Below are 19,887 nucleotides of genomic sequence, written 5' to 3'. Positions count from 1 at the left end.
TGAAAGGGAGACCGGCAGGAGGACTATTAATAGCACTCAAAAACTCTAGTATCAAAGAAATTGTACCCATGTGCAATAATGCAGCGGGCATACAAGCCTGTAAAGTAGAGATAGAACTGGATGTCCCCCGTGCCACTTTGGTGCTTGTTAATATCTACTGGAACCCAGCCAGCACAAACCTTCAAGAGTTCATAGAAATTTTGTATTCTACACTCACTGCGGTGAAGATAGGCTATGAGGGAGCCCACATCATCTTAGCAGGGGATTTCAATACAGATCAAATCAACCCAGGGAGTGTAAGGAATGGGCAATCAAGTCGAGTACGCTGCGGAAGGGTAAATACCGGTGGGATTTTCTTTCATCTTGGGATTTTGAAGTGATTTATGAGAAAAATAGGGGTGTGGAAATAGTAGGACCAACTTGGCGTCAAGGGTCTCTTCAATCTACTCTAGATTATATCTTTGTTTCTTCGGGCCTCACAGTTCATTGCCCTAGCCTCACTCTAAACTGGGAACGGGGTAGTCACCACGCAAGTCTGGAACTCCTGTTCTCTGAAATACAGAAACCCTGTAATCAATATACCTCCCAGGAACTTGAAGGCTTAAAGGGTAAACTGCGAGTTGTCAAATACAAACACGGAGGGAAAAAGTTGAATGAACTTCTCGAAGCGGTTCCATCTTCAACGTGGTCAGAGGAATCTCACCCGGAGAAATTCGGGAACTTTGTGTGGTTCATCTGTCTTCCAAGCGAGGTAAAGGCCGCAGGCAAACAAATACATCTCCACCACTTTGATGAAGAAACACACAATAAGAAGAGAATCCTGCGACAAATCCTCCGCCATATAAGAAAAAAGGGAGCTGAGGACCCCCTTGTTTGCATGCAAAAACTTAAGAAGGCTAAACAAACCTATAGAAATTGGACAAAGAACCATAAACATCAAAAATTGCAAGAAGATGGGGAGAGAATGCTCTATCTACTCAATGCTAACTACTGTAGAAATCTTTGGGCCGCACTAAACCAATTTGACAGGCCATAACAGTTCCCTTGGCAACCTGGTCCCAGACCACAAATGGGTAGACTATCTGTCCAAAGACTTTGAACTATCGGGATCCAGAGATTTCATCTCGCCTAATATTAGCTGGTCCCTGACATTCAATGAACAAGACATTGAGGACCTCCTAGCATCTTCCTCTACGTCAAAGGCGGCTGGCCCTAATGGACTAACCTATCAGGTGTTAAAAAATCAGCCAAAATTATGGGCAAAGCTGCTGTATCATCTTTTTCAGGAAATCCTTAAGAACAGGGTTTTCCCTCCATCGTGGAAGAGTGCACTAATCATTCCATTCTTCAAGAGGGGCGATAGGTTAAACCGAGCACGCTATTGACCTATCACCCTCCTGGACATAGATAGTAAACTCTTTATGCGATTGTTGTTGAAAGAATATACGGTGTGGGTGGACTCTAGGCAGATCCTCTCCCAGCATCAAACGGGCTTCAGGAAAGGCCTCTCTACCAGCCTAAACAGACTTTTCCTGAATTTACTTAGCGAAAGATCTAATGAGAAAGAGGGTATTCCGTTATATGGGGCCTGGGTTGATCTGTCCAAAGCATTTGATCTAGTGGACAGATCCCTCCTTTGGCAGAAGCTCTATAGCTGGGGGATTCCAGCTCCCCTCTTGGCTATGCTCATAGAGCTACATAAGAACACTACCATTAGGGTGAGTTTTTTTTTTATAACTTTATTTACAAAACCTTAAAATTACATACATCTGAACACGATCTCGGCAATATATCTGAGGTAATACAGGTTCTCAAGGGAGTACGGCAAGGGTGTTTGGTTGCACCTTTATTTTTCAATTTATTCTTGTCAGATCTCGGAGATTTCCTTGCCTCTGCATCTATGGCCTGTCCTAGGATAAATGGTAGAAGACTACACTGGTTGGCCTATGCGGACGACCTTGTCCTATTGGATGGCTCAGCGATTGGTCTGCAGCAGCTCTTGTCCAAATTAAGCGAATATGCCAAACTAAATGGACTCATAATTAATCCACTGAAGTCCAAGATCTTCATATTCAAACATCCTACAAAAAATCTGTCCTCCAGGAACTGGATCTTGGATGGCAAGGTAATTCCTCGTGTTGATGAGCTTTCCTATTTGGGCTACGAAATTCTAGCTTCCCCAGCCCTGAACAAGGTGATACCGGTTATCTATGAAAAGACCTCCAAAATTATTACACAGATGAAGAATTTGAATGGAAAATTTTGCAAATTCTCAATACTTCCATTCATCAAATTCTATATAGGTATAGCAGTCCCGGTTCTCCTCTATGGCCTTGAAGCGAAGCCTTTGCTCTGGAACTATGATTTGAATAAAATAGAGGGCCTCCTGTGGAAAACATCTCTACATCTTCCAATGTGTACCCCACTCGTCAGTTTGAGATTTTAATTGGGTTTGATTTCCTTGGGTTGTCGAGCGGACTGGAAACTCCTGTCTCTCTATCGTAGTATAATAACAGCAACTGCGACCACCCTTTACTTCGACGTAAACGAACATCTTAAAAAAGCAAAGTCGAAACAACTCCTTGGTTTGGAGGTAAAAGTGAGAGGTATCTTACTCAGGTTGGATTTAACAGAAACGCTCATTGAAAACTCTATGAAAGTCAAAAAACATCTTGAAATGATTGATTGGATCCAAACAATAGATGGAATAAGGAATCTTAATCCACCAAATCTCTTTCTGACGGTAGATAGAAAGCTTGGTACTCTCCCACGCTATCTCCGAAAATTCCCTGAACAAAGTATAAGACATAACTTTCTTAGACTTAGATTGAATATAGCTTATACGGGGGAAATTTTGGCCCGAAGAAACCAGGGTGATAAAGCAAAAAAACTTTGTAGGAACTGTGACTCTCCGAAATTACAATCACTTAAACATCTGTTATTGGAGTGTGAAGGTACCTGGGACAGAAGACTGTTGTTACTGGGGAGATTTGTAACTAGAGAGGAGAGTTTATCACAGGATTCCTTTTGGGATAGACTGATCACTGGTCAAGAAATCATGCTCACTGCTGCAATAGTACAAGTTTTAGAAAAATGTTCCATACTTGTGAATTATTCATCTATAGGACTTCTAGTGAGCAATATAGACGAGTTTGAACTGTCTTCCTTTGTCACCCTTGGTGTTCGGGATCATTTTCTGTAAGCTTATTCATGTTTTATTTTGATTGTATTTAACTTTCTTTTTTCATTTGTTAATTTTAGATAATGACTCTGTTTGTAAAGGTTTTTTATGTAAAACCAAAAACAAATAAACAAAAAAATAATATATATATATATATTTACTGCCTACGCTCAAAGTTTTAGGTGCTACGTCAGGCATTTTGAGAGCTGCTAGATCATGCAGGGGTTGTAAACAAACACTAGTAATTGAATCTCTAAAGAATCTGGTGATGCATTGCCCTGATTTTAATTGCGAGCGCTGGTAGATTTATTTTTTATAGTATGACCTATGCAGGGCAGATGAGATTGTATGGAATATCTTATTACAGGGTAACAAGTTTTCATTGTTTTTAAATGCATGTAATTTTTTAGATCACATTTTTGTCTGTCTATCAAATGGACTCATGAAATAGATTTGTTATTTTTTAATTTATGTTGAATTTTTCTATGCTGTGTTTTGTTACACTGTCTTTATTATTGATTGTTGTTAGGGAGAATTCTCATAAATGGCTAATTTCGCTTACCTAATGAGTCCCTCGGCAGCTTTGCTGGATTTCTAGGGTTTATTTCTTTCACCTGGTAAGAGTGTGAGCCTTTTTCCCACTATTACATGTGTTTTGCTGTGTGTATTTCTACTTTTTCTGTGATCTGGGGCAATGGAGCCTCACTACTCCATAGCATAATTTCTTCATGTGTGTTACACAGCACCTTGAGTGCAGTGACACAGGGTTGTCTTTGAGACTTTCCACCGACTCCATTTTCTGGGGCTGACTACTGTCCCCCAGAAAAGATAAAGTTGCCATTAACTTTATGATAGTCACTTTAAACCTCAGACCCAGTACAACCCATCTTACATGGAGTATTGGAAAGGGTTAACTCTTATCCCTTTTTGTCTGTGTCTCTTGGAGCATTGTTTTGCTCCCTTTACATTAAGACTTGGCTGGTGGCAGTGGTATCTACCCTATTTTTTTATACCGCGGTTATCTTAAATAACCATGGTATTGTTTAGGCTATTCTATTAGCCTCAAACATGAACCCCCCTGACCATATATATTTTATTACGGTTCCGGCTGGGATTATTCGCCATTTCTTTTTGTAAATGTCTTTCCCATATTTTACTCTATGCGCCAAACCAGGTTTGGTCCCTTTGTTTGCCGTCTTTTCGCGGGCTTCTGCACAGAAGCCCTTCTTAAGGCGCCTGAAAGTCTGGTTAGGCAGGATGTGAGGGAGGGGTTTTAGGACCCTTGCCATGGGTTCCCTTAGTAACCCAAGTCACACTCCTGTTTGATTGGCTGGGGGACTGTCCTTGCCAGGACAGCCACCCTGCTGTGTGATTGACTGCCAGGCTGAATGAATGGGGGAAAACTGCATAAAAAGCAGGTCTCTGGGACTGGAAAGACAGAGTTGCCACTGGAACGAAAGAACCAACGAGGAGCTGATGGATGAGGACCCCTACAACGACTGAACCGCCCGGTGAAGCCCTGCTGCAGGTCCGAATCTTCAGAATCCGACGACAGAGAAGATCCTCCAGGAAATTTCTTCCCTTAAGCTGGTGGGACCAACCAGTTCACCCAAACTGCAAGCCAGGTCCCTCCTCTGGTCGAATTCGCTGTACAGAGCTACAGTGGGCCAGGTAGCCAGGAAGGTCGGACCCTGCTTGGGTTTTAAGGAGCGTACCTTTTATTTGTTGCTTTGCTCTGCTGCTGGTTTCTTCCCTGGGTAGTGCAGGACCCCCCAGTCTTCCTACTTCTTGTCAGTCCGACAGTCGCTTCAGGAACCGTGAGCCTGCAGGAACTACCAGGAACGTCCGCCTTAGCTACAACTTTTTCTCCGTTTTAAGGTACTGTGCAAATCCGGTTGCTCGTTTCGTTCAACCACAGTGAAAGTGTTAGAAATCTTTCTCCAAACCGAGGGCTTGTCCTTCTCTTCTCTTTGAACTAACTTTTCTATCAACCAACTTCGTCTGGAATCCGTGGCACAAACTTTACCGCGAACTACCCTGAACTGTGTGAGGTTGAGCAAAAGACTTTTGACCCATTGACTTCGGCCCTAAGCCTTTTCTACCTGATTCTATCATCGTAGTCTCTCTTGTTCAATTGCCCTGAGTACTTACCTGGTGCTGTGATTCAATTTCTGTTAACTTTGTCTTTCCCTTTTAAATTGCTGGAGTGCTATTTTGCTACCACTCCATTTTGTGAGCTTAACTTGTCTGGAACTTATTGGGAGTTGTGTGGTGTATTAAGAGTGTGATTTTTAAACTGCTTATAATAGTGAAATGTTATACAACTGAAGAGTGAAATAAATGTATATTCTTTTACTTGAAAACCTTGAGTCAGTGTTTGCCTGAATCATAGTAATTGCTGTCCTTTGTGTAGCTATTTGATACTGCTCACTTACTCTTGGGATAAGTCTGGCTGCTCAGCCATCGCTACCACTTTAACTGTGTAGTACAGGCTTGTACCAAAGGTGAATTTGCACGGTCACTTATAGTCTTAATTGTGTGTGGTGTTCCCAAAGGGTACTGCATATAATTCTGCCTAACAATTGTATTGGAAAAAGTTTTTTTTTTAAAACCAATGCACAGTAACAAAAAAATATTGTGAATTGCGAACTTAATTTCATCAATAAAATAAAATCACTTCTCATGTCACTTGAATGTGTGGATAACGTGCAGTCTCACATCAATCTTTCTTGGGCAAACTCCTGGACAAGTTAGCCACCACTCAGCTGACCCTCCATACTGAATCTATTGGTTGCTTCCACGCCCATCATTATGGCTTTAGGGCATCCAGAGGCACAGAAACTGCTCTTGTGAACACCTGTGAAGATCTGCTCTCAAATCTTGACACTAACACTCCCTCTATCCTCATTCTTCTTGACCTCTCCTCTGCCTTTGACACGGTTAACCAAATCGTCCTGATCGCACGTCTCCATGACCCCCCTGGGAATCACAGGTCAGGCTCTGGCCTGCTTAATCTCCTTACTCTCGACCACCCATCCCAGGTGGAACTTGGAGCCTTTCTCTCGACTATCGCTCTCTCAACCTGTGGCGTTCCCCAGGGATCTAACCTCTCCCACTGGTTCTTAAATGTCTATATGGCTGTCTTGGCACGTGTGATTGCCACTTTGACCTCTAACTTCCAGTGTTACGCGGACGACACGCAACTATCCTTCAGCCGCTTCCTCCTCCTCGCTCATATCTGACTGCCTGTCTGCTATTCAGTCATGGTGTGCTGCAAACAACCTCTGCCTCAACGCCAGTAAGACTGAGATTGTTCGCATTGGGACCCCTGCTCCCGCTTTTCCACTTCCACTCTGACCGGCCTCCCTTGCCTTGCTGACGCACCCACCTCCGAGGCAAAAAACCTTGGGGTCATCTTCGACTCCACACTCTCCTTCTCCTCTCACATCTCTGACAGCTCTAAAATGTCTAACTATCAGCTACACCTCCTCAGAGGTACTCTACCTTTTCTCACTTTCCCCCAGTGGCTCACTGTCTCCAGGGCCTTGGTTCTCTCTAGGCTGGACTATTGTAACAGCCTCTTCCTCAACCTACCTTCTTCAGCCATGCGACTGCTGCAACTCATCCAGAACAAAAACGCAAGACTTTTCCTTGGCCTCAAGCCCAGGGACCGCATCTCTGCGGCACTGAAATCCCTTCACTGGCTCCCGTGACTGCAAGGATCACGTTCAAGACCACATTGTTCACAAGGCTTTCTGGGGTCTGGGACCTACCTACCTGCAACTCTGCCTACCTAAATACTGTCCCTCGTTAGCCCTTTGATCATCTACCTCTAACATTCTGCGAGTGAGCTGGTTCTCCAAGCAGGGATTTGGAGGTAGATCCTTATCCTCAGCAGGTGCCGCCCTCTGGAATAGCCTCCCTTCCACCCTCTCTCTTGAGCCTGACCTTGTTAAGTTCTGATAACTCCTCAAGACCTTCCTCTTCTCTTCCTTCTCTCTCCCTCTACCCTGCTAACCCAGCTCTCTGCTCTCTCCATCTCTCCCTCCTCTTCCCTACAGCTTGCTGACTGGCTGCCTGCTGATCTCAGAGTCTCATGAGTCCCAGGCACCCCCACCAGTTCTTTCTCGCACTTACCTCAGGGCCCTACATCTATCCACCTTTCACGGCACTTCAAAATAACCCAATAGAGCGGCTCTCTCTGCACTTACCCCAGTCTCCACTGACTGGGTGCACTTGGACCTCCCCCCCTGTTACTGTCTATGCACTTGCACGATCCAAATGCAACGTGCCCGAAGATCGTCTGTCTGTTCTCCCCTGTCTTCTACCCTTTTGCACTGGTAAAACTGCAGAATCACAGTCAGACCTATTTTGTGTGTCTTGAATGTTAAATGTATTTTACGCACTTACTCTGCCTGTGCAGACTATGATCGTCTCAGAAATTCAAGGGCTCTGAACGACTGTTGTTTTCCCCCTTGTTTCCACCCTCCTTGAGTGCTTTGAAACACTTTCCTGTGTATAGGCACTATGTAAATAAACAATACAACTGGTACTTTTAGCCCGTTGCCTAACATTACCAATGGTAAACTTCCACCCAAAGTCCCATGTGGATAATATGTGATCTAGACAATGTCAACATCTGATGAGAATCGCACAGGAGGAGGGGGGGGATCTGTCAAACAAAGGCAATGTGCATGCTCTGCATGACGAGGCTCTGCACCAAGTAAACATTAAATGTTTGTTTTTGGACCTGCCACAAGGTGACAGTAGCAAAACAAAGGTTGCACAAACAGTACCACATATGCCACAGATCTAACCTTCTTATTTCTCTCCACAGCTCATTTGCCATGAACTTATTCCCGGAGGCAAGTCAATGGCTGTCACTAATGAAAATAAGTAAGCAAATAGTTATTATCCTGAGGTTACCACCTTAAATATTATATTGCAGTTCGTAGTCCTACATGTGCTTTATAGTAAACAAAAATAGGAGTGTAAAGGTATTCGTATAGAATTCATTGATTGAAGTCCATTTGTGCTTACTGGGATGTTTCGGCTGCAGTTACTGAAGGGTATATTGAGGGATGGTGTTGGTTGCCCTAAACTCCCCGGTCTGATATGTGGTGATACCAAGGCGCGAGGGACATGGTTGGTCCAGCCGCTGTGAGAAACTAGGAGGTGTCTCACCACTAGTCCCCTGGGATATGTCATACAGCTGGCCAGGACACGGCCATTGCTTTTGGATCCAGTTCCTGGGGGTGGACCAGTTCGGGAGAATCACCTGGGTGAGGGGTCTTGAGGGAGTTGGACAACTGAAGGTGAGACGCGGTATACCCTTCCCTATAACACCTTTACCCCATCCTACCAGGCAGGATATTTAGGAACTCTGCCCCTCCCCCCCTTTTTTTAACAACACAAACACTTTCTCACGGACAGCCCACTATGAGAGAAAACAGATTAACACCCGAGCAGTATACCCGACGACCTGACTTGTCCCAATACTATGGTCCGGCAAGGTCAGGCAATTTCTGAGCATCACACACACCTGACTTCCAATAAGCTTCACACAAAACAAAGGACAGATAAGGGGCCAATTTTACACATCATTTATTTCCATCTGTATTGAGTTCCCTATAGCTCACCCTGGTTGGAGGAACACTCTGTCCCTCTGTTCTTGCCCTGGGTTGCGCTGGTGCATCGCCTATCTAAGAGGGATAGGAAGAAGAGCAGTTTTCGCCCTAGTACTACAATGAAGGTGTTATAAAATAAAAAATTATAAAAACACAGTTTGGGATGATTATTCCGATACTTGTATCGTGGAATAGTCTAGCAGTTCACGTGGTACTATTTGCAAATGGTGAGGTACCTTGGAGTTGTATTCACTCTCCATGAGGTGTGCTTGGCTTTTCCATGAAATCAAATGCATAAAACAATGTAAGGAGAGACAGCAAAATATGTAGCCTCTCTTATTAGGTAATAACCTTAATGCTTGATATGTCAATACTTTATTTTTCATCAGCCTCATAAAGTCACAATACTCCTTATTGCATTTCTCAAGCTATGGTTCAAATGGGCATAGTTAATGCAAATAAGACCCTATGTCCTCTCATATAGGCACTGGTCAGTAATGATGGATTTTTATTATGCATATGTTTCTCTTAATTCCAAGCCATCAGCTAAGTCTCTGGTCGACCGGTTTCAATGATTCTTTCTTGCGTCATCTTCGTGAGGACCGATTTCTTGGATGGTTAGGCAATCAGTCAATCCACCCGTCAGATTTGGCAAACACCCAGCTCGATTTACAGGACAAAGTCAAAAGTCAAAGGTGACTTTGTTTGGCAGAATCCTGTGCAGTGCCCTTAGGGACCACTACACACAATTAAGACTACAGGTGGTGTTACAAGTTTTACCTTTGGAACAAGCCTGTACTACTATGTCAGAGTGGTAGCAGTGGCGGAGCAGCCAGGCTTATCTCAAGAGTATATGAGCAGTAGCAGAGATTACACAAAGGGACCACAATTACTGTGACTCAAGCAAACACTGACTCAAGGTTTCAGGTAGAAAAATATAAGTACATTTATTTTTAAACCATTCGTTATAAACACAACATTTCTATTAAACTTCAATAAAAAACACACGTTAAATATACTACAACTAACCAATTCACTTTGTACAGTAAGTCTCAAGTTAAGTACCCTGTGTTGGAATGAGCCGGTGTTAGGCACAAAACACGTTACTGCGAATACGATTGCGATCACTTTTTCACAGTTCGGTCTACTAAACAAACGCGTATCCGTGACATGAAATACTACCGGGGCAAAAACACACTTAGCACCTGAGATACCTAGAGGGAGTTGGAGGCAAAAATCATAGGCAATGTTTTGGTTAGGCAGGCAGAATCAAAAAACACTCAGAGACAGGAGTTCAAAAGTCAAAGGGCCGGAGCCAGTGTCGAAAGACACCGGGGCATTTGCCAAAGATCACATGGTCCGACAGTTCACGATTCAACGCAGCCAAAAGTACTTCGATATTGTCAATGTTCGGAAGCAAAAGTTATAAGTAGGAGGGAAGACAAGGGAAAGCCTTGGAAATGAAGAAGAAAGGGATTCACCCAATTACCTGAACAGAACACAGTACCTTGTTCCAATGGTGCAGCTAGTGCCCTGGCAGTTGTTCCTGTTGGTTTCCCGCAGACCCACGATTCCTGGAGCTTCGTCGAGGAGGAGGACGTCTGAAGAGGGTCTGCACCACACAAGGGATGAGGCAGGCAGCAGCGACACGGAATAAAAGGTGCGCTCCTTAAAAACAGGAGAGGCTCTTCAGGTGGCTATCCGGACCACTACAGCAGTGTGCATCGATTTCGACCACGGAAGAGGATCTTCTGGCTGTAGAAGATGAGCTGGTTATCCCCACCAAGCTCAAGGGAAGAAAACTCCGGACTGGGCTGAGTCGTTGAAGGGCAGATAGCTCAGGACTGCAGCAGGGCTTCACCGGGACGGGGTAGTTGCAGCAGCCGTCGTTCTCTCCGCTTCTCTTCGGTTCCTTGTAGTTCCAGTGGTGACTCTCTGACTTCTAGCCCAAGAGACCTGCCTTTTATGCGAAAAATCCCCATTCACACAGCCTGACTGTCAATCACCCAGCAGGGGGTTGTCCAGCCCGGACAACTACCCTGGCCAATCATGCCAAAGTGCGACTTGGGTTTCCTAGGACACCCTGTGCAGGGGGTGACTACACCCCTCCCTCACATTCAGCCAACCTAGACACCCAGGCGCCTTGAGGAGGACTTCTGGGCAGAAGCCCGCCAAAAGACAGTGAACAAAGAAGGCAAACCTAGTTTGCCACGCAAAGTAAAACACAAGAAGGACTTTAACAAAAAGAAATGGCGAATAAACCCAACCGGAGCCAAGAGAAAGACGATTTGGTCAAGCGGGTTTATGTTCGAGGCTAATGTAATAGCCAAGAACAGTACCACGTTTATCTAATATAATCGCGGTAGAAAAGTTAGGGTAGATACCACTGCCACCAGCCAAGTCTAAATGTTAAGAGCGAAACAATGCTCTAGGAGATACAGATAAAAAGGGATACGAGTTAACCCTTTCCAGTACTCCATGGAAGATGGGCTGTACTGGATCTGTGGTAGATTGACTAAGTAAAGTTAATGGTAACTTTACCCTTTTCTGGGGGACAGTAGTCGCCTGAGAAATGGAGTCGAGGGAAGTCTCAAAGACAATCCTGTGCCACGGCACTGAAGGTGCTGTGTGAGACACAAAAATAAGGGGGCTACTGAAGTGGTGTACTTTAGAGTCCACAATCACAAAAACAGGTAGAAACACAGCAAAACCCAGGTAAGAGTGGGGGAAAAGCTCTCTCTTACCAAGTGGAAAAAAATAAACTCCAGAAGTCCAGCAAAGCTGCTGGGGGACTCACTAGGTGAGGGAAATTAGCCATAAATGAGAATTCTCCCTAACAGACCTCTTATAGACCGGGTTTATTTTTCCATCATGGAACTTATTACTTGCATATCTATGCATTTTATGCTGTTAGTACAATAGTGTTCCAGGACATTTATTATTAGGCCCTTTTATTTTGACAAACTCGACTAGGACTGCGTTATTATTATTTTTTGATGGTCGTAGCTTGCTCCCATCTTTAGATTTAGGATTAGACGGGTGTTTTTGAAACCCGATTGAAGTTCAAGTAACACCCTTGAACTGTGATCACAGGTGTCTGTTTTACTGTTTGATACCATGACTTCCTTACACTGCTCACCGATTTGCCTCCCAGAGGGGTGACAAGGTTGAATCCTACATGCCCGCTATTTCCCCATAGACGAGGTGCTATCTCAGCAAAGGTCATTTTGTGAGAAGTTGACCCTCTGAACAACATGGCCCAAGAAGCCTTGCAGCACACACTTGCATCCCGGGTAATCAATGACCAGTTATAACCTTTTGGACATCATAACGTCCACGAGCCTGCTGCATTCTAGAAGCCTAAAGACACTATGGGGGTCATTACAACTTGGGCGCAAAGGGATACCTGGCACCGGTAATGACACCAGTGCCGGTAATCCCCTTGCGCCCTATTCCGAGGTCCCTTTGCGAGTCCCTCCCTTAACGCCTGGTTTACCAGGCGTTATGGACGGGACCCGCAAAGGGATACCGGGGTCAATAATGGTACCGCAATTTGCGGTATCGTTATTGACACCTTCCCATTGAGCCCTATGGGGGCTCAAATAGGATTGGGGAATGGCTTTTCAAATGGGGACTTACCTGACCCGCAAAGGTCAGAATAGACGGGTAAGTCCCCATACCACCACCTCGGTGGCGGTACCCGTATTGGTGCTAGTCATGGCGCTATATGCGCCATGACTAGCACCAACCTCGGAATGAGGGCCTATATCTGAACACTTCCTGAGAGGTAACTGAAGAGAAGAGGCCCACATGCCACTCTTCATTGATCCAAGTGCAATACCAGCCCAAGCAGAGTGCCAAAGTGCAGAGTCACGGACCACAAAAGAGAAGTTTACAAGATGGCGCTGAATGCCATCCACACATTTAACTTCTGTTCGACCCTCAGTATGGATAACTGAAACTGTCGAGTCATTAACCAATTTAAAGGATATCCTGATAGTAACATCATGAAAGGGATTAAGAAATATTTGGTGAGTCATCAATCAGATTTAAGATTTCAAACTAAACTGAGGAACAAACTATTAGAATTGCAGCTAGAATTGAAGCACCTATTTGGGGAATATAAACAGTTCCCGGAAACTCAGAGGTAGGTAGACATGCTTACTTGTGCTCCCTGTCCAAAAGGGGAAAATCCTGAAAAAAAGGTTTTGAAAGGGAGAGCGCATGGAACAAGGCAATAATCATTTGGGAGAAGTGTGAAGGCATCATGAAGTAGAAACGGACAACGCAATATAATTTTGAAATACAAACTTTTATTAACTAAAAAGGATGGTTGGGGGAAAAAGGCCTAACTTGCCCTATACTAAGGTGGGATTTCCCTACCTAATAAAACTAATGATAACCTGTGTCAGGAAATCCAAAGTAAATATCTGTCTGTGTCCAAACCCTATACTTGACCTCACATCTAATTGTATACAATGTGTAGGGATGTCAGCATTACATGAGAAGTATTCAAATACAAGTTCAGAGCTTCTACTAGCTCTTAAGTCGAAAAGGGGTTTCCCTTCCCCAAGATTCAAATAGTTCAGGTCACAAAAGAGGAGTTTCCTACCCCACGCTTTCAAGTCTTCCAATTTTAAAAAAAAAACAATTCCTTAGGATTTTCAATGTTCCACAATAACGCAATTCCTTGGGATATTCAATATTCCAAAATAACACAATTCCTTGGGATATTCAATGCAATGTTCCAAAATAATTGAATAATCCTTGGAATACTTCCCAGCTCTTCGGTTGTGGTTATTTTTCACCAATTTATAATGTTCAGTTCATCATCCTCAGTTCACAAACATTTTCCTTCATTCAAGCACGAAAGTGGCTTTTCCTTTGGTGGGTGTATACAGTCTAGGCGCAGTTGTCGGACTGCAAGTTCCACACATTACAGGTCATGCAACCGACACACCTTACATGGATCTGTTTCATAGGTATCATGCCACAGTTGCAGCTTCACAGTGAAGCTTAACTTGTTATCCTTTCATGTGCCTTGAAGCTTTGTTGTTGCTTGTTTTGACACCATTCACTTGTTGAGTAGCTTTCACTTGCAAGATTAACATAGGCTTGCCAGTACACTTTCCTGCTAGGAAACTTAGTTACTATCATAGTTCTTTTGCACATACCATCATAAGCTTTCCAGTACACTCTCCTGCTAGGAAACTTATTCTCTGTTTCAGGTTTCTTGATCAAAGCATCTGGCACCCTTTTGCCAGGTTTCTCTTGCATTCAGGCTTTGCTACTGTTATAGTTCTTTTGCACAACAATTCTTGGTGTTTGGGGGCGTGGCCTAAGAGCCACGGGATAAGAAGTATTCCGAAGAGTCTCTGCTGATCCTGAAACATCCTGAAGCACAAAACCATCAAGATGAGTCATCCGCGCCGCACAATGAAGCTACGAACGTCTGAACATGCGGGGAACAACGTGAGCACACTCCCGTAAAAATCGGAGCACTAGAAATGCCAATGCGCCCACCCACAACTACGGAGTTCCCCGACTCGGACCAACCGAAAATGGCGGCCGCCCCAAGACAAAGGACCCTGTCGTGAGGCGGACGAAAAAAGGGAAACGAAACTAAGCAGCGACCTGAGCATGCTGCAAGTGGGCCCCACCGCACACAGAACGGAGCAGATTGCAGGAAACACTATTCCGTGGACAAAGGACCAGCACACCACGGATAATGCCAAGCCCCTGGCTCGGAGGGCAGTAAAGTGAAACACAGCCACGATAGCCCCAAGCTACCGGAGCTGAGCAGATCCCCACGGACACCTGGAGCACCGCAGTCAAAGGAATAGACTGCCGAGAAGTGCCCCAGCGGTGGACCAAGTATGCGAAGAGGCTGAAGCCTGATGCCGGTAAACACCAGAGTCCGTCATAGAACGAGAAGAGGAAGCGACAAGGACATGAAGCGGCGCGTACCCAGCCCCGCGGACGGGAAGCAGTGGAGCCGACAAGATAGACCGAGCTGCCTTGAACAACAGGAGATACAGTATCCGACATAAGAGAGCCGGCTGAGAAGAAAGGAGAGCTCCAGGCTGACACGACTGCTACACACACGCGGATGGTTGAGATACAAAGTATCCGCTGGTTGGAAACACGGAAAGTACTGCAACGGGCACTCGGACGAGGGAGGCCAACATCCATGGAGGTAAGCCTGAACAAAGGAACGTAAAGAAGCGGTGCAAGGGGGTGTGCCACTGCAGATGTCCCGCACTGCTCAGAAAGCCTCGATAGAAAGGGCAAACACAACAAACATTGGGGAAGCTCCCCACCCAACATTGGTAACCCACGGCCAGACAGAACTAACAAAGAACCTTACCCACCAATGAACGTTAATGGAAAACCCACATTAAAGGAATGGTTCGGTCAAAATTTTTTATTGCCCCTACGGGTCGGCCATGTGTTTTTAAGCCTAAGTCGCTCGATTTTAGAAAAATTTCCTATGGACCATACCCGGGTTTTCGTCCATTAAACGCACGCGAAAACAGGCATCAGGGCGCTGCCATTTTGTGATAATCCTATCATTTCCCCCATCGCCCTGGCTGACCTGCTTTTGCGGCACTAAATCATATCTCATATCCCCCGCCCCTGAGCCTGACATTATCAAAACATTCACATTCCCCGCCTCTCTCGGTGACGTTTCTGTGCTGCGTAGGCAAACGCGCCCAGTCGTCTTCTACGCAACTTCACACAGAACCCGGAAACCAACACAGATCAACTCACAACAGAGCGCGCCACAATTCAGAATATGAAACTGTACTTTAAAATCAAACAGCAACACGGTACATTTGGTAAAGTACATTTATTTGACATTAAATGTTTATAGAATATTCAGCAATTGCCATATGAACTCCGAAAGTCATTTATTTTCTTTTATCTCTATCCGCAAATCCGTAAAAGTTTATCGTGAGTCACGCGCTGTTCCTTTATGGTACACAGGGTGTTGGTTTTCGTTCAAAGAAGCACTTTTGTCGCACGTTGAACCGCAAGGCTGTTCCATCAAGTAGGCACTTGGCCAGCGTAAAGGTTGATATGTTGCTTCTAGCCGCTAGTACCACGTAAGGGCATATGGGCCCTTGGCGATCGTCCCGTGAAATCATCAGGATTCTGCAGTTGTTTACATTAAGCTGCAGCTGGCGGTTAAAAAAACCATCTGCCGGTGTCTGAAACTGGTGGCAGTGGCAAAAGGGAAGGATATACCTGTTTTGAAAACATAAAATGTATAATTAGTCTCGCCAGCCGATCTTTATTAATATTATTCATTTTATTTATTACGGCTGAGCTGAAACTATTTGCTTTCAAGGATAGTGCAATGGAGTATGTTCGTCTCTAAAATCAATGCGAAAACTAACGAAATAAATCGAGGTTAGTACACAATGAGAAACAACTTTTTGTCTACATGCGTGTGGAATGTGGACCTGCATGCCCATGTGCCCGCTACAAGGACGATCCCACAAACGTTTTCCAAGCTCTTCATTCATTCATTTATTCATGCATCCATTCATTAATTCTTCATTACGGTATAAAAGCATTTAAAGAGTTACTTACATTATATTTGCAATTTCCATTGTGTCTCTGCGTAATGCAGTCCGTAAATCCCACTGTGCTCTTGACAACGATTTTTCGTATACTGAACTAACATGAAACTCTGTCTAGTTTCAGAATTTTCTGCCTTATCGTCTCTTACGTTATTGCACCCCCCCCTTCGAATGAAGTTCTTTCGGCATGGTCCCTGTCTCTCAAGGTCAAAAAACAATAGAACCTTATACTGCCAGTGCGAGTTGTGGGCCTCTTCAGGGCGTGAGCTGAAAATCAAAGCCGCTGACCTTCACTAGAAATGAGCATACATTCTTTCTTTGCAGCATCCCGTAGTAAAGCCATCTGTGAGAACTTGAAGTTTCGAATCCATCTATGTAGTGCGCCTCAATGTGCAAATGCGAACTGGCTTCTCTCCCATCTGCAACGGCTCGCTTGGCGCGTTCTAAGGCCCCCAATTTTGTCCTCGTTGTCTGCGAGCTTTGAAGCCCCAAAGAAACATAACTATTGAGACTTTTAATTTTTTGGGGAAGGTCAGGGAAAGTATGAAGTACCCGAGGAGTTGAGTTGAAAGTGACATTTATTGTTTGTTTGTTTTATTATTTGCAATACGTAAGCCTCCCCTCGGTTAACAGTGCCCAGCATTTAGAAGAGATTGCGAAAATTAGTTACATCAACAAAAATATATACATACACATATAGACAAGGTCAGCAATATGAGGTGAATAGAGAGAGAATTCAAAGATGACACCCAGGTTGTTCGGCACCCAAGATGGTGAAGGTAGGGGTTAGGGTTAGCGTACTTTGTATGCACACTGTACAATAACATTTATTTACAAAAAGACAATCGTATTACAATTATTTAAACCGGGATTTGTACTTCACAACCGGCTCTCCTTTGGGTGGACATGGCACAGTGGCAATGTTGGGTGGCAATGGATCAGTGCTCTGCACAGAAATGTTCAAAATTCCATATCTGTGCTTCTCTTAATACAGCAACAATAAGGCTTTTGACAAAGTCGAACTCCATTTCCTCATAGACTGGTTTGATCACCCATTGCTTACTTCTTTTTGAAAAGGCCTCCTTACATTACCCTTAGTCCTAGATTGTTCACGGCCGAGATTCTCGTTATGGGCCAAGACCGCTAGTAGAGTCCTATGTCTCATGCCCTGTATGCTGAAATGCAAGCGCTTTGGCCTGTACTTTAGGCACATATTGTGGAACACCTCCAAACCTCCTGTGTGACAGAATTCTGTCAGTCCCCTCAAATCTCTTGATAGAGTTGTTCCAATGGAGCATCAAATCGATCCCCTATTTGGGGGTTCAGATCCCCGCACGCCCAACGGAAGTTTACCGGGCTAACTTCCTGTCACTCTTCGAGGAACTAGAAAAGGATCTGACCCGCTGGCAACCCCAAGAGATCTCCCTCCTAGGCTGGATCACGGCGTGCAAAATGAACTTACTTGCTCGCTTCCTCTATGCCTGTGCCGCCCTCCCGATCACCATTCCGCTTCCCCCTTTGCAGCGGCTCCAAAGGAAGATGGTGGACTTTATCTGAAAGGGGAAGAAAGCGCGCATCCCGCGGAGAACAATGATGGCCAGCACGAGATTTGGAGGCCTGGGGGTTCCCGACCTCCGTAAATACCATATGGCAGCACAGCTGGCCCACCTCCAGGCATGGGGGCTTGCTATAGGTCGAACAAAATGGGTGGAGATCGAACAATCCTGCCTTTCTCTCCCCCTTCGCTTCCTCTCGTTCTTACCCACAGTCTTACGCCGCAGCTGGCCGGGCACCCTTACAGCTACAAAACAAACAATTAGGGCCTGGGAGTGGGCTCGCAGACACCGGGCGTCCCAGGAGACTTGAGTGCGCTCTCCCCAATCTTCCTCAACCCAGCTTTCTCCCCCGGGGCCCGTCCCCAAAACTTTAGAAACTGGGTCGCAGGGGGCCTCGCCACTTTAGGGCAACTTTTTGAAAGGGACTCCCCCCCCCTAACCTTTGAACGCTGCTACGCTCAGCTCAGACATTGGTGCTCCCACCCACAGACCCGAGCGGCAGCCACAAGACCCCTTACCTCACTAGAACTGACGGTGAGCGACCTGCCGGCCCGGGGGAAGATATCAGCCCTGTAGAGGCTGATGCAGGAGGACCCCCTCCAGTCCAGGCCTTCCTATATGTCCCAATGGGAAACGGACCTCGGACACGCCATTGAGGACCATGCATGGGTGGACATTTGGACAAGAACGCGGATGACTTCCCGCTGTATTACCAACCGAGCGTGTGCCCATAAACTACTCCTGCGTTGGTATTACCCCCCTCTACGGCTTCATCACTTCCAACCAACAATAGACCCTCACTGTTGGCTACTTTGCGGCCTCCCAGGATCCTACTTTCACATGTGGTGGACCTGCCCCCGGGTGCAAGAGTTTTGGTCTCTGCTTAGCTACCATAAAAGACGTCACCCAGATGACCATTCCGCTCACGCCCGAACAGGTCCTTTTAGGGATTCCAGTGTCAGGCTCATACCCGCGGTCGGGGAGAAGAGCGGCCCTGGTATCCCAGTTCTTGTTAGCGGCTAAGATCACGGTGGCCTGCACCTGGAAGTCTACGGACGGGCCCTTGATGGCCCTTTGTTGGGTCAAACTTTGGGATATTTTAATAGCCGAGAAAGTCACGGTCAGCCAGGGCAGTACTGCTTCATCCATTTCGGGATATCTGGGAGCCAGTGCTAGACTATGACCGGAACTATCTGGCCCTGACCCATAAACCGCGCCTGATCGCAAGGGCCCTTGACGCTATGAAGGACCCACCAGTGCCGCCAAGTCAGTCTGACTAAGGCCTGAGAACTATGCCTGCCGGGGAACGCAAGGGGTGGGAGATGGGGACTCTGGGTTACATGACCTGAGATGCTACATGTAATGCACTTGTATAATTTCTCCTGTGTGTGGATTTATAAATAAACAAATTGAAAAAAATAAAAAAAAATCTCTTGATAGAGTTTTATCGAAAACAATCTTCTCAATGGCTTTGTGTGTCGGTGAAGATGGATTCAACCACTTCTTCCGTGCCTCCACTGGGGACAAAGGGCCATGTTCACATTGGTGGAAATGTAGGTTTTCTGACCAGCGGTGCACGTTGGTACAGTGGTGCATCAGTGACCGCCATTTTTCAAGTAGTATTTCCACTGACCCTTCACAAGTTTTGGAGCTCCACCAAAGATGGTTTCTGATAGACTGGGACCACTCTGAAATACTTTCCAAACCTTTTTTTTTCCCTGCAGCTGAGATTTTCTTATTGATTGATTTAGCAAGATGCCATACGTCAAATTGATGTTTAATATGTGGGAACTGCTCTCTCATTGTCTTGGCAATTGAAACGTGTCTGTCCGTGGCTATGAGGTTGATGTGCATTCCCCTCGATTGCAGATATTCCACTGATTTTATAAATCCTAGTTTCTGCATGGCCACTGAGGATGTACATTGCACGACCACCG

At 45.3% G+C, this 19,887-nt stretch overlaps 1 protein-coding gene across 3 annotated transcripts in view; it reads left to right on the top strand.

Annotated features, from left to right (window-relative positions):
* Positions 1-19,887, top strand: part of UBE3B (ubiquitin protein ligase E3B) — a 2,019,282-nt gene that overhangs the window by 1,814,556 nt on the left and 184,839 nt on the right. For all 3 annotated transcript variants that reach the window (XM_069619417.1, XM_069619418.1, XM_069619419.1), the window contains exon 24: positions 8,019-8,077. In XM_069619417.1, coding sequence (XP_069475518.1) covers positions 8,019-8,077 — 59 coding nt within the window. The remainder of the gene's footprint in view (positions 1-8,018; positions 8,078-19,887) is intronic.

Source organism: Ambystoma mexicanum, chromosome 10 (assembly GCF_040938575.1).
Source record: "Ambystoma mexicanum isolate Mex_15411 chromosome 10, UKY_AmexF1_1, whole genome shotgun sequence".
NCBI lineage: Eukaryota > Metazoa > Chordata > Amphibia > Caudata > Ambystomatidae > Ambystoma > Ambystoma mexicanum.
This window is presented reverse-complemented; position numbering and strand designations above follow the sequence as displayed.